The following is a 27,805-nucleotide window of genomic DNA, read 5'->3' as shown; positions in this document are numbered from 1 at the left end:
CAGGAAAGAAGGAGGGGAAATTGAATGACACCTTTTATTGAACAAATGACAAATAAGTACGATGGTTTCTTATAGAATGTCATTGGTTTCTTATGTTTATTTTCTACATGATTTTAATGACTCCAATATTATTTGAGATATATCCATAAATACTCCTAAGACAAAATCCGCGGCGCTTATTCTGTATTTCTCAACATTCTCGTATGTAACCACTAGATCTTTTAAAATATCCTTGGCAACGATCTTCAGTGTTTGTGGTGTTGGCTTCTCAGTTTTTTCTAATACTTTTAGATTAGATATTACCTATAATAATAAACATAAAATACTAATTAGTAGCTATTTAACAAGACGTATAAATTTATATACGCAGCGTTGGAAGACCCCCCACTAGGTGGACGGACGACATGAGACGAGTCGCAGGGAGCCGCTGGATCCAGGCGGCGCATGACCGTGGCGTGTGGAAGTCCCTACAAGAGACCTATGTCCAGCTGTGGACGTCTATTGGTTGATGATGATGATGATGATAAATTTATAAAGAGGCTGGCGGGAAGTGGCTGGATGAGGAAGGCTGAGGACCGGGTGTGGTGGCGCTCTTTAGGGAAGGCCTATGTCCAGCAGTGGACGTCCACAGGCTGATGATGATGATGATGATAAATTTATCGAAAACGAAAAAAATGCCTTTTTGTACAAGAGAAATAGGTAATTATTAATAAGTATTTATTTACTTTTAACTTCCACGAAGACAATAATTCTTCTAAAGCTGTTCCTTTCAAGTTCTGCCCAATTCTTTGCAAATTATGCCTCAAGACTGTAAGATGATGGCGACGACATATCTCATCTAAAATAACGATATCAAAAGACAAATGTAATATTTCAAAATCATGGCAAAATTTTGCATTATGAGCTTACCTCTTTTACAATTAAATTCATCGTACCCATTGCTGCAATCCTGTACACCGTCGCAAATTTTCTCCATACCAACAGATTTGGTAGATTTTCCGTAACAGTAATATCTTGTTAGTTTAGGCTCAACAGCGCAAGCCTTAGCACAGATTTTTGAGCAAACTAATTTAGAACATGTCCCGTTTTTGCAATCGCATCTATTGCCCATCACTTTGGTATTACCTGTATGGGAACTCTTCAACGCTGTTCCTAAGTTTTGATTTATGGATAGCAAAAAAAGATATGCTTCTTCCGATTCTTTACCGATTTCTGAGAGCCTTATTATATCTGAATATATAGTTCTTAACAACAAATAGCACTTGTCTCTTACTTTCTTAATTGTTATCAGGTTCGGTACAGTTTTTGTGGTGAGCTTTTGTAATCTTATTATTGAATCGCTGAGCAGTATGAACTTCTTGTGAATTGGTTGACGTTGTTCCGATGCTTTCGACTTCAGCATGTTGTGAACGTTGTTGTACATTTCACTTGTTTCGAATTTAGCATAGCTCGTAGTTGTACCTTTGTGTTATAATAGTAATTATTATTAATTATGAAAGTTCCTACTTATTTCCATTAAAATATTACAGTGGATGAATTTTAATAATAAATTGTAAGAAATTTTTTCAACTAAGTACCTAATTTTACCTTTATCACATCCTTCCTCATCGCTTTCATCGAAACAATCTAATTTTCCATCACAAAGCGAATTTAAGGAGACCGTACTCGTACCACTTACAGATTCACAATTCCAATTAGTTAGACTATGCTTTTGTCTACAGAGACGTTTGCAGTAATGCGTACAATTGACACAAAACTGTCTTTTACATTTACAGCCACTGGGTGGACTTAAAGATTTCTTAAATTCTTTATCTAGATCTATGTCGAACAAGTCATTGTCTCTACGTGTATTAAAACTGTCTAGTTTACTCGAACAAAGTGCACCGTCTAGTGCAAAGGCGAGTGAACTGATAACTAAGGCGATGTTGTTAGCCATTCCTTCTCGTCTTGCCTTTAGTTCCTCATTTATTTGGTCATTATTATCAGAGTTATTTGTTTCATGGAAAGAAGAATCTAAATATTTAAACTTCATTTCTAAATTTAGATCTTTCTCGAGCACGTTTCGTAATGTGTTAGCTTGATTTGTTAAAACAGATCTGCTCGCATCAAATTCAAAACATTTCGAGTAAAGAGGCGGCTCTATATTCGCCTCAACTTGCTTTACATAGAGAAACTGCTCCTTCACTGTAATAATTACTAATAAAGATTAGTTTTTTAGATAATATTATATACCTAGATTATATGTATATACCTTTTTTAATATTGTAAAGATTTGTTTTTAGATACATAATTTCTACTGGCAAAATTTACCTTGTGAGTAACAATTTTTTTCATCAGATTCGAAAGCACAGTCCGAGTTACCATCACATAATTTATCTAATGTTACATAGCTCTGTTCATAACGGCATTTTAATCGATTCATATTTTTTATATCTTCGCAAGTACGATTTATAAAGTTATGACATACAGGTGGTATCTTCCACTCATTAGATATCTTAAAGTTGTTAATATGATTAACATTCTGGTCTAATTTAACCGAATCCTTATCAACTACTTCAGTTCTATTATCGTGATAGCTCTCAAACTCTGGTTCATGTTTATACAAACGCCTAGATTTGTTTGTATGCAAGTCATTTGAAAGATTTTGAAATTCAGTTAGTGCAACACTAACCAAGTCTGTTTTATTTTCCTGGTTTTCCGATGCATAAAAGTGATTGAGTTCATTTTCAATGAGTGATTCTATTTTGCTACATATTTCCGTTGCAAATTCTTGGTGATCATCAATATCCTCCTTAGCTGCATTTTCTTCAGTAGTCATTTGCTTATTATTATCTTTTGTTTCATTTAGCACTTTCAATTTAATTCCTTCCATTATTAACTGAACATGTTTTTTGCCTCTTGGGCCTAAATGCCCATATGCTTTTAGTAATTTTTGTTCAAGATTATTCACTATGTAACCTCTGTTACTGGTTGAGGAATGAGTAAGTAGAGTGTTTGCTATTTTATCAATTTGCTGCGGCATTGACTGATTCGAGATCGTGTTAGCTTCCTCTTCAATCATTATTTCTGTTTATAAAATAAAGCACCAAGCAATTAGGTACTATAAAATTATGTAAGGCAAAGAATAATAATATAACGTAGGTATGTATTAGGAAGCTGTGGTAGCCTAGTGGTTAGGACATCCGCCTTCCAATCGGAGGTCGGGGGTTCGATCCCGGGCACGCACCTCTAACTTAACGGTGAAGGAAAAAAATCGTGAGGAAACCTGCATGCCTGAGAGTTCTCCATAATGTTCTCAAAGGTGTGTGAAGTCTGCCAATCCGCACTTGGCCAGCGTGGTAGACTATGGCCAAAACCCTTCTCACTCTGAGAGGAGACCCGTTCTCTGTAGTGAGCCGGCGATGGGTTGATCATGATGATGATGATGTATTAGGAAAGTAGTTAGATATGATTCGATGAATTCATGTAGGTACTTACCACCTAATACAAAATAATAGCTGAAGTGCATTAAAACCATTATTGTGGACCACGTAGATACGTGCATTGTTTTACAAATTTCTCCCATAAACACGTGTAGGTACTACTACCTACCTATTATTCTATCACTCTTATCAGTAAATTAGCTGTATATTTTATGAATAAAGTAATTAGTTTTGTGGCTATAATGTAAAGAGTAAAATACGCGACAGGTCGAGTTGGCACAGGCACATCTCCCGCGTGAGATAGTGCGGATGTCGTGCGAGTGTGTAGGATGTCTCCCCGCCTAAAACCCCGATTGCCATCTCGACCTGTCGCGTATTTTACTGTTTACATTATAGCCACAAAACTATTTACTTTATTCATAAAATATATAGCTAATTTACTGATAAGAGTGATAGAATAATAGGTAGGTACCTACACGTGTTTATGGGAGAAATTTGTAAAACAATGCACGTATCTATACTTATCTAGGCTAGGGCTGCCATACGTCCCGGTACACCGGGACATGTCCCGGTCTGAAGCGTTGTGTCCCGGTGTCCCGGTCAGTAAGTTAGTTGTCCCGGTTTGGCAGGAGGGTTCCGAAATCCCAGACAAGAGGAATTTATTTTTGAAATGCATAATATACTAGTTCTTGAATTTACCATTTTTTTTGTTTATATATCAGAAATTTGGTGCTCGCTTCGCTTCGCAATCTTGTCATGGATGTACCATGGATTTAGTTTTTTTAAATCACGTGGGAACTCTTTAATATTCCGGGATAAAAAGCCGTTTCTAAGTGCAGACAGACAGACTGACACTTTCGAATTTACAGAATCAGTATGCGTGTGAATGGATGTCTCGGTCGTCCTTTCAGCAATTATGGCAGCCCTAACCTAAGCGCATCTGAACTTCGCTTGCCGTCTTTCGGTTTGATTGCTGTCCGTGAATTCCAGTGGGAACTTAGGGATGACACATTATGATGATGGACTTTGAAACTAAAATATACCTAATCTTTCTTTAAAGGGCTTCCAAGACGGTCAAGCGGCGTCAAGCACGTAGATTTTTACTTGAGCCAAACATTTTCACCGTGTTGACAAAGTTTGCTTGACGCTCGAGCCAAGCATGTGCTTGACGGTGATTGTGCGATTTTATATTTTTGCTTGACGCGACTTTCGGGTCGTGTTTGAAATGAAAGATGAGAAAAGTGCCGTTTGCTGGCTCAAGCTGCTTGACGGGCGCATCAAGCTGCTTGATTAAGCAAAACAAAACTACGTGCTTGTCGTCAAGCCGCTTCACCGTCTCGGAAGCCCTTAAATACAATACAAGCATCCAAGTTGCTTTAGCCGTTTTCGAGAAACCACAGGGGGAAAACAATGAATGTCACAAAAACAGAATAACTAGGTAATTCACGTTTTAATATTGAAGGTTGAACTTTCGAACTGTTCAGGAATAGTAGGTTAAGTTTTAAGCGGTATAAAAACCAGTCAAAGGACAATAGGTAAGTAGGAAAATAATTAATTAATGTCCAACATTACCCATTTAAAGAAAATGTTCAAACTTATTACGACGAACGTGATTTTTCCCATTTACTTACCTACCTAGTTAACAACATTCAGTTTCATCTGTGATTTTGTAAAATTCATGAAACGAGAGACCACGAATCGCTTTCAAAAATACGCGGGAAAATTTATAAGTATGCTGCCATTTAAGTAAGTATACCTATATATATATATATATACCTACTTATCACATTTTTAGATTTTATGTGATCATATTTCATGTTAATAGCTCCTGGGCCCCATTCAATTTTTCGTCTAAATTAATTATCAATTTTATAAAAGAAAAACAAAAATATTTAATCTTTTGCTACAAAAATGTAACTTTTTTTAGGAAACGAATAGCCCAGTTTGGTTTGACGTTGACATGACACTTACAGCTGTTGACACTGACATATTTTGAAATCGTAGAACTTTGAAGTTTTATTTTTAATTTTGGAAATATAAAATAAAAACTAAATCTTGTATTGATAAAAATAAACCAATCTATTTGAATGTCTGTAATTAATTAAACGATGAACTCTCTCATTAAATTCGCTCAGGTACTAATGAACAAGAACCAACATAACAAATACATAACCTAAGTTTCAGTACAATCGTTTTACTTTATTTTTTACACAGTATATTACAATTTCAGTGTTCAACGCTGTCGCAATGCTCACCAGTATTCGCATCCCAGTTTCACACGTCTGCTGCTTTGAGCAGAGTGGTTTCAGGAAAGTACAGAATAACCAAGAAGAGAGATCGTCCACTGACGTATGAAATGGCCAACCCTCCGCATTATATAGCTCATCGCAAGTCCTGGAACTCCTGGAATACATGTAAGTCCGTCCCTGTTTTCTGCTACGTTTAACTTTAGTACCTTCCAGGAGTGGATAGGCATCTTCTAGGCAAGCCTCTTAGACTTCATCATTGCTCTCCTTAAGGCATGATTTTCCTCAAGCGCAAGTCTATACTGTGCTAAGAAGTAGTCGCTTTAATCATAATTTTTGATATAAAAACTTTTTTTAGACAACTTTTCTGAAAAATAATCATCAGGACCAGAAATAGCAGGACCACTGTTTACTCTAAGTAATTTCAGTTTAATATTACTTTTAGATCAATAATTACAGCTAATGGCGACTGCTATTGTTTGGCAATATTCCAAATCTGGCCTTTTCGTTTACCCCATGCCTCTGAGAGCTTGTTAATGCAAGGCAAGGTCCTGGTTATTATCACTGTCTCATAATGACTGTTGAAACTGTTGAACCTAAGAGTTGAAATTCTTTCTCTTAGTCAAGTTGTTTGTGGAAGGATCTGGGAACCCCTGCATAATATCTTGCAATTATATGAATAGTGGAAAAGGGTCATGACCTTCAGCAACAAGGAATACAATGTAATAATAATGATAGAGAACATATCCATTACTATAATGAACCTATTATAAATCAAATGATGATGATTTTGACACACAGACAAAAGATAAGTTGCACCCTGAAGCTCTAACATTCTGCTTGGATTTAGGCATTTAAAAAACTAATGGATCAAATTACAGGCATCAGCTGATTCTTAAGAAAAATTAGATTGAAACGCAACACTACTTGTTCCTATATCCTAGTCTTAAAAGTATATTACTTTTGTTTTAGCGAGTTTAAAAGATGGACTTAGAAGATCAGAGACAGCAGTTGAAGATGAGTTTATCAGAAGATTTTTCAATGGTACTTGGCATGGCCTGGTGTGTAGTGAGGTACGTTTTTCAATTCAGTTTAGTATGTTTTTCAATCCAGTTTAAAATACAAAAGAACCTGAGATGGCCTTTATCCCTCCCTATCATCAAAGAGATAAGACCTGCTACAGGGTGCGTCGCACAGTAGGTAAATTTCTGCGGAACACGTTACCAAGTGAGCCTAGCCTAGCTAACACTTTCATAATTGTATTCTTTTATTGCAGATAATAATAAAACGTCAGTTCAACCACATTCGCGTGGCGGCCATAGTGCGTCGAGCCGTGTCTCCCACAAAGATGTACTTCCTCATCGGCTACTCGGAGGAGTTGCTGTCCAACTGGATACAGTGCCCCGTCACACTGGAGCTACAGACCGTTGACAACTTCAAAGATGTCGTATTTAAGTATATTTAGATAATTTTAGATGAATGTACATAATGTAGTTATTTAGTTTTAATTTTAGGTACAAATAAAATAATTTTCAAATTAAGTTTATAAGCAAATATTTAGGCTTATGTTTTCACTGAGATGATTTCTGAGGCAGCTGCTGTCGGTTAATAAGCTAAGTTGCTATCACTCATGCACCGCAAAGCTACCTTACAAATCGACTCAGTAGAATGTAAGGCTTGTAGCTATTTATTATCTATGGCCAATATTTCCGGTTCGCAACTATAAGTCCCGCAAATTGCTAATGCGCGTGGCCGCCATTTTAGTGACATTAGCACTAGACTCAAGTTTCGAGCTGATGGTATATTTTTATTGCGGCTGACGTCAAAATGACGTCATTTCGATGTTAATGAGACAAGGTTCCAGCGCAATAGTAATTTTACTTACTACATGTTTAAAAGTGGGCACAATGCCCAGTCCTAAATGTAGAATTTGAACCTACAACTTCGTATTCAATTTACACATCAAGAATTGCTTATGGCAGGATTTTAAGTTTAACCCTTCGCCTGTGGCCAGAAAAGCTGATGTTTTAGACCATTTAGTCTTTGACGACAGAGGAATGTTGAATATAGTGGCCCCTCTGAGGACGATACCTAGTACCTACTATTGTTATGGTTGTGTTGTATAACTCGTGCTAATAAAGAAATGAATCAAAAATGGCGACCGTAATCGTTCTCTCTCACTCACACACTACACACATGTATGGTGTGTAAATGAGAGGGAATAATTATTAACACCACCTATTTCGATAAGTTTTTTTATTATACATAAGTAGGTTAAAAATAAAAGTCAGCCAAGTAAAATTCATATTCTCATATAATTTGATTCATTCAAATATACATAATGTGTCAACAAACAGAACAGCGAGACCTCGACGCGGGCGCGTCGCACACTACACACACCACCACTTCTGAGAGCCGCTCAGAGCCGCGACCGAACTTCTGCACATACGCTCTTTGTACTTTAACCTTAACTTTTCTTTAATATTAAACGCGTTGCTTGATTTTGAAACTTAGTTATTACACTTTTGATGAGCTCATTTTGGTTATAAGTAAAAATAAATCACTATTATAGGTACCTAACCTCCCCAAATCCATACCAAGGTCTAAAACATGTACTTATTCTACCCTAGTACCTATGGATAGTTGCCATTTCATGTTTGCACCAAATACAAGTTGACACTTATACAAAACTTGTAAAATATTTGTGAAAATTGTTGGTGTCTCTACTAGTTGCTAACACAAGAGAAAAAAATATGTCTGTTTACAAGTTTTGTCGAAAACTAGTTATGTAAACTAAAGAAAGGCGGGGCTGACATTGTATACTTTAAAAATAATTTTTACCTAATTGGTATAAAAAATTTACTAGAAAAAGTAATAGATATAAATATAAACCGTTACTCTATTTAAATAGTAAAAGGCGCGATTATGTGCGTTCTGATAACTTCACTCCCAACTTGTTTCGTTGTTTACCAACATCATTACATTTGTAAGTAATTTGAATAGGGTACCTAATTGTTACTAGTTAAAGTATAATTAAAAACAATTACAATTAAAAAGAAAATTCATTAAAGGTGTTAGGTGGTAAATTAAATTCGTATGATATTTAATTAATAATTATGTCGATAGTCATATAGAGTAGGTAATAGTAAAGATAGTAAATTTTGTTCATTCAAATATTATACTATTATTGCAAATAATAACTTTTCTATTGCACTGACCATTTGAATAATGCAAATGTAATCAAAACGAAAATCAAATAGGCATTCCAATACTTGTTGATAATTTATCACTGATGCAGTTGTATCTTAATGCTACACAACTTTACAAGGATTGTACACATATTATAAATAAAAAACTGTTGCCAGCATAGTGCAATAACGTATTATTTTACACATTTCACCAAAAAGTAACAAACACTGGTCACTTCACACTGGACACAATGACTTCCAGTTTAAAATGTGTTCTCTAACACGTTTAATGATTTTAAGGCAATCATACATAAGTACTTGTGACATTATTGCACTGAACTTGAAAATTAAGTTGATCGCATATTAAGAAACCAACCGCAAGCTATGCATCCGTCAGTACTGGAATACGTCATCTGGATTTCTTTGACGCGTTTAAATTCAGTACGAAGGAATCGTCGCATGCGGCTTGGAGTAATGTGTGACCAACATTAGGTAGGTACAATAAAAAATTACTAAACATAATTCGTGCAAAACCAAGCAACGCTCACAAAACTTGAGAGTAGATACAATTATTACATTTCTCATAAGAATTTTTCTAAATTTCACATAAATGCCTATGGTGTTTTCTCTCAGGTAAATTTGTATTGTCTATCACAGTGACGTAAAGCATTTGTCCTTACATACTAGTGAGTTAAACATTGCGATCTTATCATTAAAGTCTATCGCATATTAGAGGCAAACCGCACGCACCGCACGCGCTATACTAGGACACATTTTTCAGGGCCCCGTAAGTTTATAAATAAAAAAAAGGTTATGTAAATCTATTAGTACGGAAGTGTCAAAACATGACGTTTGTCCATCTAAGTGACAAATTTAGAGAAAAGTACATAACTGAAATGCTCGTTAGTATACATACTTAAAATTTATACTAGAGCCAGCAACATAAGTCGATCACAAAAGACGCGCTAAATAAAATCCGCATTTATTTAGTTCGTTCAGAAGTTCTGAAAAACGCGGTACTTGCAGCTCGTGCAGCACGCACGGCTCGACCGTAATGTGCGATCAGCATAAATCACCATAAAACATGTTTTGTAAACTAGTTAAGGTGCTTCAGAAAATATTTTTTTTTCATTATTATGATATTCTTTTTTTAAAGTCTCGAACAGTCTTTAGTATTGAGCTAATTCGATAGGGCCTGTGGAATGTCTGTCTTACACCTTTATAATCGAGGCCTGTCACGCTAAGGCCGGTTACACACTGAAATTTTTTTGTGGCACCGACGATGCACAGACGCCACTAATCGTTAGCGGTTTCATTAGCTCTTAGGGTTCCATCAGACGAGGGGTTCTGCATCAGAGAATTCCGTGAACCATAAGTGAGGAATGATTGATAGAGCAGAATACCAAATATTTCTCTATGCAAACATCAGTCATCGTATTAGACGCTAGGACTGTATACATCAGTCACAGAAGTGACTGTAACAAAATTGACAGCAAAATCCATCGTCTAATGGATCCATTACGATTTTTTAGGATGGTGAATACTAATGCAGTCTAGGATGGAATGCGCAGTAGAGACCTTTAAAATGTTATTATTTCGATTCAGAAGATAATAATAGATTTCAAGAAAAATATTAACTGTATGCGTGGCTTTTATACCACCGCCGGCCATATTTTTTACTTAAGTAACGTGTGCGCATCGTTTTAATACAAATAAAAAACGCTTCACGTAACCGGTTCTGTGGTACGCAACCGGTCCAACGGTACGTAACCGGTCCGGAACTGGTATCTGTGTATCCGTATGCTAGTGTGCACAGAAGTCCAAACCGCTGACAAAATGCGACGGCGCGCTCGTTGCAGCATGAATTGTCGATATTACATATTTACAAACAAATGTACAGATAACTCGAAGGCTTTCCGTGATTCTAAATGACTATGGGTCTAAGAACTGCCGAATGATTTGTTCAAAACGTTAAATACCAGTACTAATTTAAAGTTTTTATAAAAATTTGCACCGGTTTACAACTTTTTGAAGAAATCTTTCAGTTTATGTTGAATTCGATGCATTATTAGAACTCCCATGTGCCGAGTAAGTACCTAAACAATATAAAATATGACCTAATCTGCTTAAAATTATATATGTAAAAGGCGTTTTTCTAACTAAATAGAAAAATTAAATTTCGTCATATTTACACACAAATGTAAACTTACAAATATATGTACAAATAAAAAAAATTAGTAATCCAATCCGCCACAGATACCTTTTCAGCCGGGAGTTCCGAAAATGCCGCGAGGTTTTTTTCGAAAAGAGAACAATGATAAATCGGATGACATCGGTTATTTAAACAATATACAAGTGAATTATAACAAATGTAATGTGCGATCATTATAATTTCCTATTTGAACACTATACTGCTAGATCTATTAAGTAAAATTGACCATCAAATTCTATTAAAAATAAAGAGATCACATGTCCTACTACAAATAAGATAAACTTGTTTACAATAAAGCTCTCGTTATTCATAAGCGATCATCCCGCTTCGCTACAAGCCTAAGCCCAGTCTCACACACGGCGAAGAAATTTATTTTAAATCCAAATTGGCTGAATTTATGGTATTTTGCTGCTACTATATATGCACCCACTGTGAGATAATATCAGACAGTCAAAGGTGATTGTGATCGTCACACAGTAATTGTCAAATTTCCGCGGTAGGCCTATGGTATCCCTACCATATCTACTTACCTACGGTATGTAACTATAACGCTATACACGATTTTGAGCTTTGATTTTTTGGCTCTAAACGGCGCAACTCGTCGAAAACTAGACATAGTGCATGCATTTTCAGGATTCACTCGCCATTTTAGCTCTATGTGAACTGTCATGGCAAAAGTACAATTTAGTCCTTAATCTAATGGTAAACCGTACTTTTAACATGATAGTTGACACATAGGAAATACAGTTTTATTATAAGTATTGATGATGAGTGAGTTGCAACGCATTATACAGTGCAACAAGGCTCTCTTGGCACTTCAATGACATTGGCAGGGGGGCGCTGTTGGAGAAACAAGGTTTAGAATATTCAAACAAAAACAAAGGGGACATTTGACGGCAACGTTAGTTCCGATTTTCGCCATGCGCCAAGATAGCCTTGTCGCACTGTACAATCAGCGGCTTATTCAATAACATTTGGACAGCAACTCTCACGCAATAATCGCCACCTGTCAGCTCATATATAACTGTCACGTTAACAACAGCCATTGCTTGTCAACATGACAGTTTTTGTACGGAATGACAGGTCGCGACCATGTAGCCACGAGTTGCAAAATGACAAAACCTTATAGAATAAGCACAATGCACATACGAAACGACACCAAAATAATAGCTATAGTGTGACGACTGCAATCATTTTGCACTGGCTGACACTTTTCTGCTAAATAAAATACAAAGTTTAAGGAGTATTTACTTGAAACTCAACCAGTAACAACAATTGCGATAGTCGCAATGTGATTTCGGTGCTTGGCCTCTGGGTCTTTCTGTGTGAGACTAGGCTTAGAGTCAGCACACATCAGCAAAATGCTCGAGCAATTTTTTTCGATAAATATATAACTACTAAATCACAACTGAAATAGAGTTCAAAATAGCGTGCCCGAGAAAATTCCATGCGGGGTATCTCTTGCACGCTATTTTGAACTAAATTTTAGTTGTTTTAGTTAATATAAATTTATCAATAAAAATTGCTTGAGAATATTGGTGTTCAGTGTGTGCTGATCCTTAGACGAAGACATTAGCCACTCGAAAATCTGGAATGGCAAATATTTTCGCGCAAAACATGTAGTTTCCATCGGTTTGTATCAATACTGAATTTACTACTCAACTATTATATCGTGTACTTTCGTTTTCCTGACATAAAAGTAAGGCTAGGTCTCCTTCGTTCGACTAGGCTTAAAACTTTTACATGAATTCGCACAGAAATAAAACAAGATTTGCAGACAGTCTATGGCAGAGATCTATATAGTGTACTTTGACTTTGCTGACTTCACTTAGGTCCAGTTGCATGAAAGGTGGTTAAATTTACGTTACGGCTACCGTTAATCTTCGACAGTCAATAAAAAGCAAAGTAGGTTGCACAAGTCAGTATTCATACCTCCATGATTGAAGATCAAAGAGAATTTTGGTCCAGAGTTAATTAACCATTTTGCTTTTAGTGAAATGACGGTCAAAACTTAACTGTTGTTATCGTAACAAAACTTTAACAGTCTGTCAAGCAGGCACAAACAGATTTGTGTTAAGTCTGAAAAAATCTAAATCAAAGTACGCTCTATAGATTTCAGTTCAATTCAAATGAAACATGAGCAACAAATTGTCAACATTGGTGAGTCTACACTATGGAACACTTTATATTATGATGTTACAATAGTATGTAAGAAAATGAATATGTAATTTCAGAAATGTCATATAACACTAAAATTCCCTAACACTTGAATTCATAGTCAAGAAAGGGGCTAATTTAGAGAAGGATTCAAACGACATGTGTCATACACAACCTTAATGCATTGCTAAAAGATTGAATATGACACATGTCGTTCGAATCGTCCTCTAAAGAAGCTCCTATCTTACGACTACGAATTCCGGTGTAGGAATATTATGATTTATGAATGTTGTTTTCTTACGCGTTACAAAGTACGTTATAATATGACATGTTACATAGCCTGGACTCACCTTTACATAACGGGTTGTATCTTATTTTACATTAGGACAACGCACACATTCAACTAACCATTGCTATTCAATCAAAGGTGAATGCTGCCGTTGGCACTCTTATCCATTTCATATGCGGTAGCCATCAAAGCCATAAAGGCGCTAATCGTATTGCTGCCGCAAACGAATGCTTTCATGTTTTTATACAGTTAAAAAAATATATAAACCTTTCCATTTTCAAGTCTGCCAAAAAGTGATTTATCCCACATATCAATTAATGATAATTTAGTAAAAGTGAAACATAATAAACAAGCGAAACTATCATCAGTATAGAAACCTCATCATATTATTAAATATTAAATATTTTCTTATAATGTCAAGTACTTGTACAAACGATTAATAAAATGTTGTGAAACTGAATTTTGGCAAATGGTTGATCGAATGTGAGCATTTCTTCATTAGTAAAAAATAAATTATATCGGTACAACATAAGTACAAAATTTTCAATATCTTCATAGCATCTATTGGTCAGACTTTATTGATCCTAAACTTTGTCCGTAAACGATTTTTTTGCGATGCGACACGATTTGAAACGAAGCTTAAGTAGGTTTAAACTAAGCCCGTACGAAAAAGATAGCAATATTTTTATCAGTTTAGTTAGTACTGAATAGAAATGTCACTAATAAATTGAATTTGGAAAACTTCCAATACCTAATTTTATAGCGTTCAAATCGCTTCGCTTCGCATCGTTACAACATATTTTAAGTCGCTCGCGTGTGAATGTAATGTTAGTGTTGGGGTGTGTTTCAAAATCGGTGGACTATCAAAATTCTGTATACCTAACACTTTTACACTGGTAGTCATAGTCAAGATAGGGGTGTTTAGGGGACCATTCAGACGACACACGTCATATGTCATATTTAAAGCTTATGCATTGGCACACGTCATCTAACTGGTCCCCTAAAGAAGCCCCTATCTTTACTATGAATTGCAGTGTTAGCATATCGATGCATTCGAACGCAGTGTGCCTTTACAACATAGGCACAAAGGCGTTAATAGTTTGGCTACCGCGTGCGGATACAGCAGTGTAAAAGGGCGTAAACAACAGTGATGTGTGACAAGATAAATGCACAAATACCTACTAACAACCTTTTGAACTTCTATGACATCGAATGAACACGATATTATTGTTGTATTAACCGGACACTTCCGAATACTACGAACGAATAGAGAGAAGTGAGGGCAAGTACCTACTGAGTGCCGCACTTGAAATTCTTCCGATGTGATTCGTTTGTAGTTTTAAGTTCTACCCCTGGTTTGTGCTCGACGTACTCATGTTGAAAAATATTGTCTTGTCAACTCAACTGGACGACACTGCTGGGGTGTCGTTTACAATTTTTTTTTGTAACGACACCGCGCGACTCACTAGTAGTTGGTTCTACATTAAATAAAAGAATTATAGTTGGCGGTGGTGTTGTTACCAAACAAAAATAATTGTAAACGACACCCCAGTGGTGTCATCCAATGGTGTCGTTAACAAAACATGGACATCGCGAGTCTTAAAATTCTACAACAATTTACAAAAGTCTCCGAACAAGAATTGTCAATGATATGATTTGAAAATCTATCTGTACCTAGAAAAAACTATACAGCGCCAGTAGTAGTATTTGTATCGTATAAAACGCCAGGTCGAACACGAATTAACCCTAAAAGTAATAATTCAATATACCCTTTTTCATGATTTGGCTCAAAATGTATCAAATTCCGAAGACGTTACAGAGAGACGTATCACAATCGCGCTAGTAACATTAAATTAAATACAACAGCACCTATAGTATGATATACATAATAATTATTATTAGTATAATATAATGAATAAAAAATATTCAATCGAAATCATATATAATTCGAATGGAGAGGACAAATTAAGCGTAGTAACAACTATGCAAATGGTCCATTTAATTTGTAGTAATATAAAAGTTTTAGTAAATATCACTAATTACTCCGCCGAGACAAGTAACGCTTCACAACGAGGGCACGAGGCGAGAGACCGGCTCCAAACTACCACGCATTCTTTGCTCGGGGTCAACTATACGGACAACACCATCAAACAAAACTTGCTTTAGAAATATATTTAATTTTATCAATATCACTGCCCATATTATAAATGCGAAAATGTGTTTGTTTGTTGGTTCATGTCGCAACGGATTGACGTGATTGTTAGGGTTATTTTTAAAAACCTAAATCAACACGGACGAAGTCGCAAGTAAAGAGTAAATTTAAAAAATCTATATGAGCTAAAAAACTAATTCAATCAAGAAAGAGAAATCAAAAGAGTTTGTGCCAATTTTATTCCCCCGAGCAAAAAGTGCATCAACCTCTGCCTATGACTAGTTATTAAAAACATAGCTTCCGACCTAAACCATCCTACATCACCGATAGACTAAGACCGATATTCCTGACAAGATTCCAGAGAACCATAGACACTTTCCTAACATCTTAACCTTGCAAAATTCTAGTAGATACGACCAGAGCCCTGATTTTCTATCATAATATCGAAAACTTAACTTTAACGTCTTTGACAATACAAGGATTGTCCAGTTTGACAATACAAACTGCGAATCATTCGATTATATACGTTTTAAAGATATGGGTTCGTTGGTTTAAACACGAATCATACAGGCGATGCTAAAAGCTGCATTAGTCTTTTCTTCTTGCAGTGCGTTTTTACTCACCAAAGAACCGGCATAGTATATTTCTGTAGCATTCGACTTCTGCGTTTACATCATAATGATATCTAGGTACTTTTAGATCATAATCTATTGATTTGAAATATGTGACGAAATTGACAATTCTGGTATTGCCAAAGACGATGTCAAAAAATTTAAATGTGATAGCGAATAAGGTCCCTGGAGGTTCATGTTTCTGTTTCACTCAACTATCATGTACGGACGCTTCTCCACCAATCAGAGACGATTGCTAGACATGCGACGTAGTGTACGCCCACAGTTACCACATTCACACATACATTTGTACTACGCCAGTATGCTACCCGCTATTCTAACGAAGGGGGCTCGCTGTCGATCAACTCTCGAAATAAAATTTAACCGCTAATAACAACTAATATAAAATGCATCTAGCGTCGCCACAATTTTTGGAAATGACCACTTTAACGACGACAGAGCTTCCAGTGCAAGTTCTCGAGTAAACCGACTGGGAACCAAAGTTGACATTATTCTGGCGACAAATTAACGCCAACTAAAGCGACGAATGTTTTCGCTCGAAAACTTTCACCAAAGGCTCAGAATACTGAACCGCGTCTACAAAAATATACGATAGTATAATTTAATCCTTATAACTAATCAAGTAATTTGTGAATTATTTTGTAAAGAACCGATAGTCACTTTATAGAACCTACTTAAGTCTAAACAAAGAGATGATCGACAGCGATAAGTACCAAGGAATCATTAAAAAATCGAAGTCTAACGCTAAGCTACTTTCTTACGTACATTATAAAAACTTTCGGAAATAGAAGTCTGGAAGAGGGTATAAAGTGGGGGATATAATAAGTCTCGCTGAGAAGTTTGTTGGAACACACGATGCGTTCATTAACCTAAGAGCGTCGCCCGACTTTGTTCAGTGCGCGAACACCGTATCACTACCATACAACGGCACCAACGGAACGCCAACGCGACACTACCGCAGCCAACTGACTAACGTTGCCAGCGCCATTGCTTTTCTCAAATAGATTCGATGGAAATAAAGAATCTACGCACAGGGGTACAGTACCACAAACAAACTCCCTTGACATCTTGTTTATATATGTGCAATATGTCTTCCAGGATTAGCTAGTCTACTTGATTTTGGACCACTAATAAACAATAAAAAAGCGAAATGGATCTCGCAAAACTGATTATACTTTAGTACAGGAAAAATTGAAGAGGATAGGGTATTAGGTAAAACTAACATCTTGATTTCATAAGAGAAATAGTAAGTACCCGTATGAATAGATTCTTTAGTTAGAGCAATAGTTATACCATACAACATGTAACATCACTAGTAACAACATACCGATTGTTCATTATACACTCCTTGACCAGTGAGACAATATTCCAATTTATTTTCCAAAAATTCAATTAACGACGTATTCTCTAACAACATTACAATGCGAACACCGACTTAAGCTACCGAAATTCTATACTAAGTTTTTACTTCATTTTGCAGTTATTTGTACTATACGTTATTAAATATCATTAAACATTTTATTATAATTATTATTACAATGAACATAATATTATTATTATATTGCCTCTAATATTTATATTTACTAATAAAAATGGGATCTACATCATCTATTGGGGCGTGGTACGACGCAATCAAGAATCAGTTAGAGATCCATTGGCAGTGTGAATTACTAGATACTAAAAGTTATTTTTTTTATTACATATTACAGCAGTGTTTCCCAATTAATGATACGACTATTCGTGGCAAAATAAAAATGCACGTAACTCCGAAAAGTTAGAGGTGAGTGCCCGGGATTGAACCCTCGACCCGAATAGGAAGCCGACGTCTTAAACAGTAGGCTATCACCACTTAGATTAACATACGAAAAAAAAATTGACAGGTGTCGATACATTTTTAACCGATTTAAAAAAAGGAAGCGTTCAATTCGGTATATATTTTTTTGAGATGTAAGAACAAATTATTACATCTAAATATATAAAAGGATAAGCTGACTAACTGACTGACTGAACTATCAACGCACAGCTCAAACTACTGGACGGAACAAGCTGAAATTTGGCATGCAGATAGCTTTTACGACGTAGACATCCGCTAAGAAAGGCTTTTCGAAAATTTAGAAAGTTAAAGGGGTTTGAAATTTCTGTAGTCTACGCGGACGAAATCGCGGGAATAAGCTAGTTATTAATATTACGTCAAATCAATTTATCGATAGACAGAATAAGTTCAAACATTGTCATATTCTACAATAATATTATAGAAAAGGGAAATATTTGTTAGCCTGTTTGTAATGGATAAACTCTGAAACTACTGATCCGATTTCAATAATTATTTCAGTATTAGAAAGCTACTTTATTCGGCAGTAACATAGGCTAAATTATGTATCTGTATGTAATATGTATATAGAAACCTACTTGAGCCAAGCCGGGCGGATCAGCTTCATCATCAGAAAACTCATTTTCAAAATAAAAGTCCGAAGATGAATTTCTTTTCCGCGCGTGATATGCTAAGCCTGCAGGAGCAGGAGAAATTTTCTTAAGACAATTTTTTTTAATACTTAAACCTAATTGGGAATCACTGTGTTAGAGCAAACAATACCTATATTGTGATGCTTAACAATTCAAAAGGTACCATGTTAAAAACGGCATTTTTAGTGTGAATCACGTTCATCAAAAATGCCTCTAGGCAAATTCACGAAAAATAGCTCGTATATTTTCTCACTGATCACACACACGAAAAACTTCTTTCAAACACACATTGCATGCTATGCCCAGATTAAAAATACCTAAATAATATACAGTGGAGGAATTTATATCACTAATTGTAATTGGTAAATGGACGTTTGAATCGCAAGACGATTGATTTTGTGCAAGATATCCACACTTCGATTTGTAAAAAACACTCAATTTCAAAAACAATATCGAAACCTGGTTAGGAATTTCTCTTAAGAACTTTATTGATGTATTAGAAAGAAGAAAGACATTCGAATAAAGATATTATATAACTCCAGAACTCATACAACTGTATTTAAAAAAGTCAAGACTTAGTATGCTTGTGTGTGTGACACATATGTATGTGTAGCATGCTACATGATACAGAAAACGGGGGTTTACGCATCTTTTGACATCTAAGAGCGTGCTTCAAAAAATGGCGTTATCAGGGTTGAACGTTGGTAACATTTTATTGTTAAATGTTAATAAAACATTAAAAATCGATTTTCCCACAAATAACAAAGTACGAATAGCCTGATAAAATGTAACAAATATTCAGTTTTATAACTCACATATTAATTGTAATAATAATCTTAGTAATAACATAATTATTAGTTTTTTTTACATCCAGATATTTTTAATTCCACGCCAGGTTTCGACGTTTACACAATAAAAAATATATCGCATGATTCCTCAACTGTATAATTATCAATAAACTAAGCGTAAAGTTTGCCGACAGACTACGATACTATTGAAAAAATATTATTATCTCTCGATTTAATAATTTACATTTGACAATAAGCGCGGATCCAAAATGTACAACTGACTAAATCGTCCAAATATAATAAAATAAAAATAAGAAAATCATTTTTTTTTCTCGATTGTTCTAGAAATTGCACTGAAGACGGCACGATCTAAACTAATCTGATCTGATAAAAACAAACACATAAATAAATAAAACATGTAAATGAGCAATGTCCATACTAAGTTTTTTAAACACTCGTGTTTTCTCTTCACTGGAATTAAAAATTAATAATAAAGGTGCACACACATCACTGTTTTGAGAGATGTCGCAAAGCTGTGTACCTTTGATCGCCTAATCGAATGCCACGGCCTTGGATGAAGTATAGCCTTGATTTAGCATACCGCTTGCACTCGTAAGGGCCAACTAATCCATACTGTGTGTCTGTCTGCTAGCCTTTCACGGCTCATCCGTACAACCGATTTTGACGAAATTTGGTACCTACAGATATAGCTTGCATCCCGGGGAAGGACATAGGCAATTTTGAATCCCGGAAAATCAAAGAGTTCCCACAGGATTTTTTAAAAACCAAAATCCACGCGGATCCACGGTCACGGGCATCATCTAATAATTGATATTTCAGCTAAATTATGAAAACACTGTAAAAAGTTGCCTTACGTACATTACGTAACATTTTTAATCCCCTCAACTTGGAGGTGGTCTGAATCTGATGACGATCTAATATCAAAAGGTGGTATGTTGATATAAAAATGATGTTTTGTTGGGCACAAAGTAAGATGTGCCCAAAGCCAAACTATTATTATGTTATGGACAGCATGTGTATGTCGTGCTCTGTTTATCTTATTGCAGGACGTATAAACGTATCTCTATCACTTCTATTAATTTCTTATTGTCAAATCCAGGCTTATAATTCATCCAAGGTCACGGCAGATTGAGTTTGTCTTCATATAAAATGTATTGACGTCGATCGTTTGTTACGTTACGATACACGCCAAGACAGTAGTGTGCGTGCGCCATAATTGAAATATATAATACATTACCTACATTTATTATATTATGTCAATAACTAAATTGCTAGTCCAGTGGAGGGGAAACAACGTGTCAGAATATAGCATATACTCCGTTACACATCGAGCTACAATATTATACTAAGGCATATTACCGGCGAGACACGTTTTTTTAGTTATTTGCGTTCAGAATGACGTATAATAACTACCAACTTTAAGTGCATATCAATTGAGGACTTTAGTAGAATTTAAGGTTGTGAAATCTACTTTAAAGAGCGCATTTGTATAGATTCTTTCAAATTCATAGTTTCGCTAAAGTTCCTAAAACATGGAAGATGTCTTACTAATTAATACATTATTTCCTTTTTAAAAACACACTATATTTACTATAACTAATCATTACCTATGTCAATGAATAATAAATAATTGAACTTACTATTTTTGTTTCATAAAAAAATTAGATCCAATCTATAAAAATGTGCATGATGTTGTGCAAACAAAGGAAGTTCAATTAATGAGTAAAAAACTCGTTCATTGCGGCATACAACAAATGGGAACTTTGGAAAGAGATTTTGACTTCGTAGAGCGTCGTCTCTGTTACAAACAAGCAGCAGCGTCCAAGGTGCAAATAGCCCTAATGATTGCCAACCTCCGATAGAAGACGGCATTTCAAGAAGATGTCAACGACAGAGACAACGCTCTATGAAACCGTTATCTCTTTCTAAAGCTCGATGTGTATAATAATTTCTGCTGGGTACTGTACTTTATTTTGTTGTTGCAAAACGAAGCGAAGCATTCTTAAGGACCTGAGATGGAGACATAACTCGCAATAAGTGAATGAAACGAACGAACGATGCGATGAACTTACATCGGCTGGGCAGCGCGTATTGTTGCCCATAATAGTATGAATGAACAAGACAGAGTACAAGATTTTATATAATTATACAATGCAAAACAAGCTTCGCTTCTGTCAGATATCCCACTCTTGAATGTATTTATTCATAAAACAATAACATTTATAATTTCTACGGTCTTTGCATATAAGTACCTAACAAATGCACCCTCCCAAAGAACACAAATCATCCATCAATAGTCAGCTAAAAGTTGGTAGGCGTCACCCTCACGTGTCGGCGTGTTTGTGTGTCGGCTGGTGTTGGTGTGTCGGGTGTGGTGTCGGATGTGGTGTCGGACGTGTCGGCGTCGGGTGTCGCTTGTGTCGCGCGCGCTGCGCGTGCTACCTGCGCCCGATGAGGCCGTTGCTATTGCTGCTCGAGCTGGGGCACATCTCCAATTCTACTAGCAGCGGGAAGTGATCTGGAATTCAAATTTTGACTTTCAACGGATCATAAGTCACGAAGCAGGAGTCAAATATGTAAGGAATTGAAAATATTTACGACTAGACGATGCCCGCGACTTCGTCCGCGTGGATTTATGTTTTTCAAAATCCCGCGGGAACTCTTTGATTTTCCGGGACAAAAAGTAGCCTATGTCCTTCCCCGGGATGCAAGCTATCGCTGTACCAAATTTCGTGGAAATCGGTTGAACAGATGGGCCGTAAAAGGCTAGCAGACCAACAGACAGACAGACACACTTTCGCATTTATAATATTAAGTATGGATTAAGAAGTTGTTGTATGACTTTTTATTTTTATTCTGACACAATTTATTGAATAAAAGTCACTTTAGGAAATCTTCCGAAAATTAAGTTATTTTGCCCTTTTCCGTTTTCGGCCAAGGCCAAGTATGTAAACCGGAAAATTGCCGCTGAATTTCTCTTCGGCGTTTTGTTCACACACATAGTACATCCCTATTTCAAGATGTTTCATGTTGTTGCTTTTGTCAAGACAAGGATATATGGGAATACGGCAAAACCAAAAGTTTCTGAGGTACATTTTCAAGGCACGTTTTTGATTGCTTGCTGTAGACAATGTTTACATCTTCGACTCACCTGAAGGTATGTGCGGGTGCGGACAGCCCACGACCTTGTGCTCGCGAAACCAGTCCTGCGACAGCGGGCCCAGCAGCCCCAGCGGCGTCATCGACTGCTTGCTGTAGAAGATGTAGTCGATGATGCCCTTGAAGTCAAATCTGAAACGATACAATTCTTGTAAAATTCTCGCTAATCTATTAAGAGGAAAGTCTGACTGACTGGCTGATCTATAAACTCACAGCTAAAACTACTGGACGGATCGGGCTAAAATTGGGCATGCAGATAGCTATTATGACGTAGGACATCCGCTAAGAAAGGCTTTTTGAAAATTCAATCCCTTAAGGGGTAAAACAGGGGTTTGGAATTTGTCACGTGACACGTGACAGACGTGAGCATTGCGTTGGCAGCAACTCGAAAGGCGCGCTTTAAGGGCTGAGGTTTAAGGGGAGGAGGCTTTACTTTATCTCTTGACGGTTCCTGCTGGTTTTCATCGCTGACCTAGGTCTTGAAGTCGACAACCGCCCCGACAATAGAAGTAGTGTCACTCACGTGTAGTTGGTGTAAGGCATGATGTCCTCGCTGTAGGCGGAGGCGAGTTTGAAGTTGTGCGTGAACTCGTGCTCCGAACCCGGCATGCGGCGCAGCGAGCCCGCGTAGCCCAGCGCCTTGAAGTCGCGATGTTCGGCCGACACCCGCCCCGCCGATAAGAACTCGATCACACCTGGAAATAAAAATGGATTTTACAATAGCAGTGCAGTGCGGTGCTTGTCTGTTGGTCCTACAAAGTTCAGACAGACGTAGACGTGGACCGACGAAGGCGTGGCTCCTTGCGGGGCTGGGGCGCAGGGCAACTTAGTGAGAAAAACGTGCTCAGGGTATCCAATAGACACAGAAAAACATAATTCATCCTACGTATTGACTACGTCGTTGGTCTGTGGCATGCTGGTCATGAGTTGGGCCAAAAATGTTATGGGAGTTTTCGGTTACGAAATTCTCAGTAGGATCCCGGCGGAGGTGGGAAGTTGGCGGAGACTTAGCCCATTGGAGATCATTAGTGCGTAGTAACCCAGTAAGACATCTGATGGATTTATTCCTGCACGTCATCAACGCTCCTCGTATCTCCGGTTCAGGCAGCGATATGAGATCTACAGGATTTGCAATAAGTGCTTCAAAAGCGGCCGGAAAAATTAAAGTAAAAACAATACTTTGACCTTATTTCAAATTAGTTAAGTACTTAATAGTACTAAATAAGTACTAAATAAAACCTGGCCACTTGAGCCATGTCATTTTATTCTTGATCTATCATCTATACCTACTATTCTATTTCAATGGTTTCAGGACAAATACACATTTAGAGAGAAAAATAGTACCTACGTAAACAAATTCTTACCGCTATCCGGCAGTGAGTTGAAATCCCCACACAACAACAACTGCACATTGTCCTTCTGCCCCGTCATCCGCAGCGTCCTAGCGGAGTCGTCCAATATCGACCGCAATTCGTTACTTAGCATCATGGTTTGGATTAGTTTCACGTCACAGAACTCTGGGTCCCAGTGTATGTGTGCCGTGCATACTAATATTGGTTGTGCTAGTGTCGACGTGTCGGTCGGTATCCCCGAAATGTCATTAAACGCTGAAACCGAATTTATTAGTTGTATTACTGTATTCTTTTATTATATGTTTTCTTAATACTATTGTTTATATGAAAGCTAAAGAGGAAGATGGAAGGTAATAAAAGGCATAATAATTTATCGATTTGTTCAAGCAGATATTCTAAAAAACAATGTTTTTCCAAAATACCAAAATTACACCTATAAACCTTTGATAGTTTCAGACTAGAGACTTTGAGCAATTTCTACTTAAGATGTATTTTGAAACTGAAACATTGATTGTATCATGCAAAATAAGCAAACAGCATAACAGTTATAAAAAGACTTCCAAAAAATAATAAAACACAACTCAAGATGTCGTAAAACCTATTTTTACTTTTAAAATATTATCAAGAAATTGTGAGCCAAAAAAAGACGAAACAAACTTGAATTGTATTCATTATTAATGCCACGAGTAAAGAAATCTGATCTATTGAAATGATTTAATCAAATAATGGAAAAGAAAAAGCAATTTTACGAATCAAAATATCTCAAGAAAATCACAAAAATGTCCCTTACCGTTTTCCCATGCTGCCTCCTTTGTTTTTAATAATGCGGCTAAACCAATGTTGTCCTTTGGCATCACTCGATTTAACATATTGTCCGACCCTTCACTGTTTGCCATGGCTAATTGATTAAATTCGATAAGGTGTTCCTTTACTAGTGAGAATCTGTGGGCATAAATAAAAAACTATTAAAACGGCCGAAATCCATACTTCCATACTAATATTATAAATGCGAAAGTGTGTCTGTCTGTCTGCTAGCCTTTCACGGCCCATCCAGAGATACAGAAGATAGCTTGCATCCCGGGGAAGGTACTTTTTATCCCGAAAAATCAAAGAGTTCCCACGAGATTTTTAAAAACCTAAACCCACGCGGATGAAGTCGCGGGCTAGTTAATAAATAATAATAATCAATCTATCCGTAATCTATATTCTAGACTAATATTATAAATGTTTGACTTCGAAAGTTTCTTTGTTAGTTGTAAGGAAGTAATCTCTGGAAGTGGATTTTGAAAATTCTTAAAATGAAATGAAATAGTTTATTTGTATGAATACCACCAGAAAGCTACATTGTTTCTGAGTGTCATAGACTATAATTTATTTTCAAAAAATTAGAGATCCCTACGAAAATTGTAATAAACTGCCTGTGCGAAGCCGGGACGGGTTAAGTTACGGATAAGTTACTTAGCAACGTTGTTAATTGTCAAAATATACAATACAATTTTTGAGCCCTCTGGCTATTGTGACCTTGGAGGGCTGTTTAGGCCGTTTAGACCACTCCATTCACTGCCCATGACTAAATCTACGATATTATGTATTTTTAGGGTTTCGTACCTCAAAAGGAAAAACGGAACCCTTATAGGATCACTTTGTTGTCTGTCTGTCTGTCTGTCGGTCTGTCAAGAAACCTACAGCGTACTTCCCGTTGACCAAGAATCATGAAATTTAGCAGGTAGGTAGGTCTTATAGCAGACATTAGGAGAAAAATCTGAAAACCTTGAATATGTGGTTACATCACACAAAAGAAATTAAATTGTGGTCATGAACTAAAATTTGTATTTTCAATTTTCGAATTAAGATAACTATATCAAGTAGGGTATCACATGAAACAGCTTCACTTGTGCATTCTAAAATAATTTTTATAGATATAGGTTCTTGTAAGTAGATACAAGAGGACTTACTTGGCAGATCTGAAAAATATCGCGCAGCCATCGACATACTTCCGTTCCGATTCAGACATTGTCTTAGCGCGGGATTTGGGCGAGAATATACCGTCATAGCCATCCTGTTTTAGTTCCGGCAGAAAAAAAGCATAGAATTGATCTGTTTCTACTTCCTGTAAACAAAACGAAATAGGAATAAATCAAACACATAAAAAAATTGGGATCTTTGTCCCTGTTGTCCCTTGTCCCAGGAACACCCTGAGTTGTTGTTGAGACTTCCGGGGAGGTTTCTGTCCAATGATTTTTTATAGAGCAAGCGTGTCACCTGTTGTTAAATGATAACCGTCATCCATTAATATTTGCAGCACCAGAAGAACTAACAATGCGTTGCCGGCCTTTCAGGATTTTATTTATCCGTCCCTTGAATAACCCCATATTGTAATCTAGTGCGAACACCGCCGAAGCGAGTTGGTTCCACAGTTTGCATGTGCGTGGAAAAAGATTTAGCACATCGGGCGGTCAAAGTGCACCAGGCACAGGTGGTGAGGGTGAAATATTACATATACAAAAAGTAGTAGGTAGTGTGACATACGTAGTGAAGACTTGAAACTACGACCTTGGGTCAGTCTTATTAACTAGTCGTTATAGTACGCGGCAGAAAATAATGTGCACGGGCCTTAAGAATGACTTTTCAGCTTTGTAGAGCGTTATCCCTATCACTCATACCTATATGACGTTTTGTCGTAGACATTGCTCTACAAATCCGCCATCTCCTTCTAAAGATGTACCTACATTATTTTCTGCCGCGTTCTGTACGTGGTCACCAATAAACGTCAAGCGTAAAGTTTTTCAAATTTTTTCGAATCAAATCACAAAACAAGCCATCGAAACCGTCCACAATCTCTACTATGCATTCCTGTTACTTTCCAATTCATTGTTAGACATAGTTAAGAACACATTCTCGAAATACCACCGGGCATAGATACAATCAATGAAAATTGTTCAACAGAGATCAATTTTTCATCCGATGACCAGTCAAGCCTGTACGTCATTTGCTCCATACAAATTGTGAATACGCGTTTACCTTTTGACATTGATGACTTCTTTAATGAGATACAATGTACAGATTAATGAACCGCATTGGTCGTGTTCAGAAAAAATCTTGTACTTTTTTTGTTGGTCACGTCATTACTCCTCAGTGCTCCATCAAAGTTATGAATTGATTGACGTTCGAGACTAAGGGCGGTTTCAGACTAGCGTATTATACGCGCGTATAAGCTCGTTTTTGTAAGCGCATGTAGGCGCGTATAGGCGCGCCTTTTGGCACACGCTCAACTCGTACGAGCGTTGACGCGCTTCTAAGCTCGTATAAGCGCGAGCCGCGAGAGACCACCACCCACCGGGCCACCGCGAACACGCCGAAATATGCCCGTATACGCGCGTCCGGTTTTTTGAAGCGCGTATGTAGCGCGCGTGTAAGCGCGTATGCTGAAACGACCGTATACGCGCAAAAAAATACGCTAGTCTGAAACCGTCCTAAAGTATCTTTTTTTTTGGCTGCCTTAACATTAGTAACACATGGCTACTCGCTTCCTAATATTAATATTTTAAACGTTCAGAAGATTGATATCTCTATTTTTAAGAAATAGATCGAAATTAAAAACACAACTAGACAGGTACGTACCACACCTTTAAATAAAAAAATACTTTGAGTCAAAAAGCTGTAAATGTAAAACAGCTCGTAACTGTGAACTTGCACTTGCGCAGCGCGGGCCTTGATTTGTTTG

At 36.8% G+C, this 27,805-nt stretch overlaps 3 protein-coding genes across 5 annotated transcripts in view; 1 reads left to right on the top strand and 2 right to left on the bottom strand.

The window, feature by feature from the left end:
* Positions 1 to 96: 96 nt before the first annotated feature.
* LOC138402928 (uncharacterized) lies at positions 97 to 3,061 on the bottom strand. Its single transcript, XM_069501473.1, has 4 exons — positions 2,311 to 3,061; positions 1,774 to 2,013; positions 1,274 to 1,461; positions 97 to 303 (listed from the first exon to the last, which is right to left on the bottom strand). The coding sequence occupies exons 1-4, from the start codon at positions 3,059 to 3,061 to the stop codon at positions 97 to 99; spliced, it is 1,386 nt and encodes a 461-aa protein (XP_069357574.1).
* A 2,329-nt stretch (positions 3,062 to 5,390) lies between these two features.
* Positions 5,391 to 7,209, top strand: mRpS24 (mitochondrial ribosomal protein S24). The gene is made up of 4 exons (XM_034972840.2): positions 5,391 to 5,557; positions 5,653 to 5,836; positions 6,641 to 6,741; positions 6,945 to 7,209. Exons 1-4 carry the CDS (start codon positions 5,531 to 5,533, stop codon positions 7,131 to 7,133), a joined length of 501 nt encoding a protein of 166 aa, XP_034828731.1. The 5' UTR covers positions 5,391 to 5,530; the 3' UTR covers positions 7,134 to 7,209.
* A 755-nt stretch (positions 7,210 to 7,964) lies between these two features.
* The window catches only part of twin (CCR4-NOT transcription complex subunit 6-like twin), a 291,402-nt gene continuing 271,561 nt past the window's right edge, over positions 7,965 to 27,805 (bottom strand). For all 3 annotated transcript variants that reach the window (XM_069501501.1, XM_034972835.2, XM_034972836.2), the window contains 6 exons: positions 26,037 to 26,191; positions 24,872 to 25,023; positions 24,094 to 24,336; positions 23,253 to 23,424; positions 22,722 to 22,861; positions 7,965 to 22,088 (listed from right to left, as the gene is read on the bottom strand). In XM_069501501.1, coding sequence (XP_069357602.1) covers positions 22,009 to 22,088; positions 22,722 to 22,861; positions 23,253 to 23,424; positions 24,094 to 24,336; positions 24,872 to 25,023; positions 26,037 to 26,191 — 942 coding nt within the window. In that variant the 3' untranslated portion in view covers positions 7,965 to 22,008. The remainder of the gene's footprint in view (positions 22,089 to 22,721; positions 22,862 to 23,252; positions 23,425 to 24,093; positions 24,337 to 24,871; positions 25,024 to 26,036; positions 26,192 to 27,805) is intronic.

Source organism: Maniola hyperantus, chromosome 10, assembly GCF_902806685.2.
Source record: "Maniola hyperantus chromosome 10, iAphHyp1.2, whole genome shotgun sequence".
NCBI classification, from domain to species: domain Eukaryota; kingdom Metazoa; phylum Arthropoda; class Insecta; order Lepidoptera; family Nymphalidae; genus Maniola; species Maniola hyperantus.
The sequence above is the reverse complement of the archived record's forward strand: the minus strand, read 5'-3'. Positions and strand labels throughout refer to the sequence as shown.

Coding starts and splice junctions, on each gene's coding strand:
- LOC138402928 (XM_069501473.1), bottom strand. CDS start 3,061: ATGATTGAAGAGGAAGCTAACACGATCTCGAATCAGTCAATGCCGCAG. Junction 2,014..2,310: donor AAAAAATTGTTACTCACAAG/GTAAATTTTGCC, acceptor TTAAATATTTAG/ATTCTTCTTTCCATGAAACA. Junction 1,462..1,773: donor TTTAAGTCCACCCAGTGGCT/GTAAATGTAAAA, acceptor TATAACACAAAG/GTACAACTACGAGCTATGCT.
- mRpS24 (XM_034972840.2), top strand. CDS start 5,531: ATGAACTCTCTCATTAAATTCGCTCAG. Junction 5,558..5,652: donor CTCTCATTAAATTCGCTCAG/GTACTAATGAAC, acceptor TTACAATTTCAG/TGTTCAACGCTGTCGCAATG. Junction 5,837..6,640: donor CTGGAACTCCTGGAATACAT/GTAAGTCCGTCC, acceptor CTTTTGTTTTAG/CGAGTTTAAAAGATGGACTT.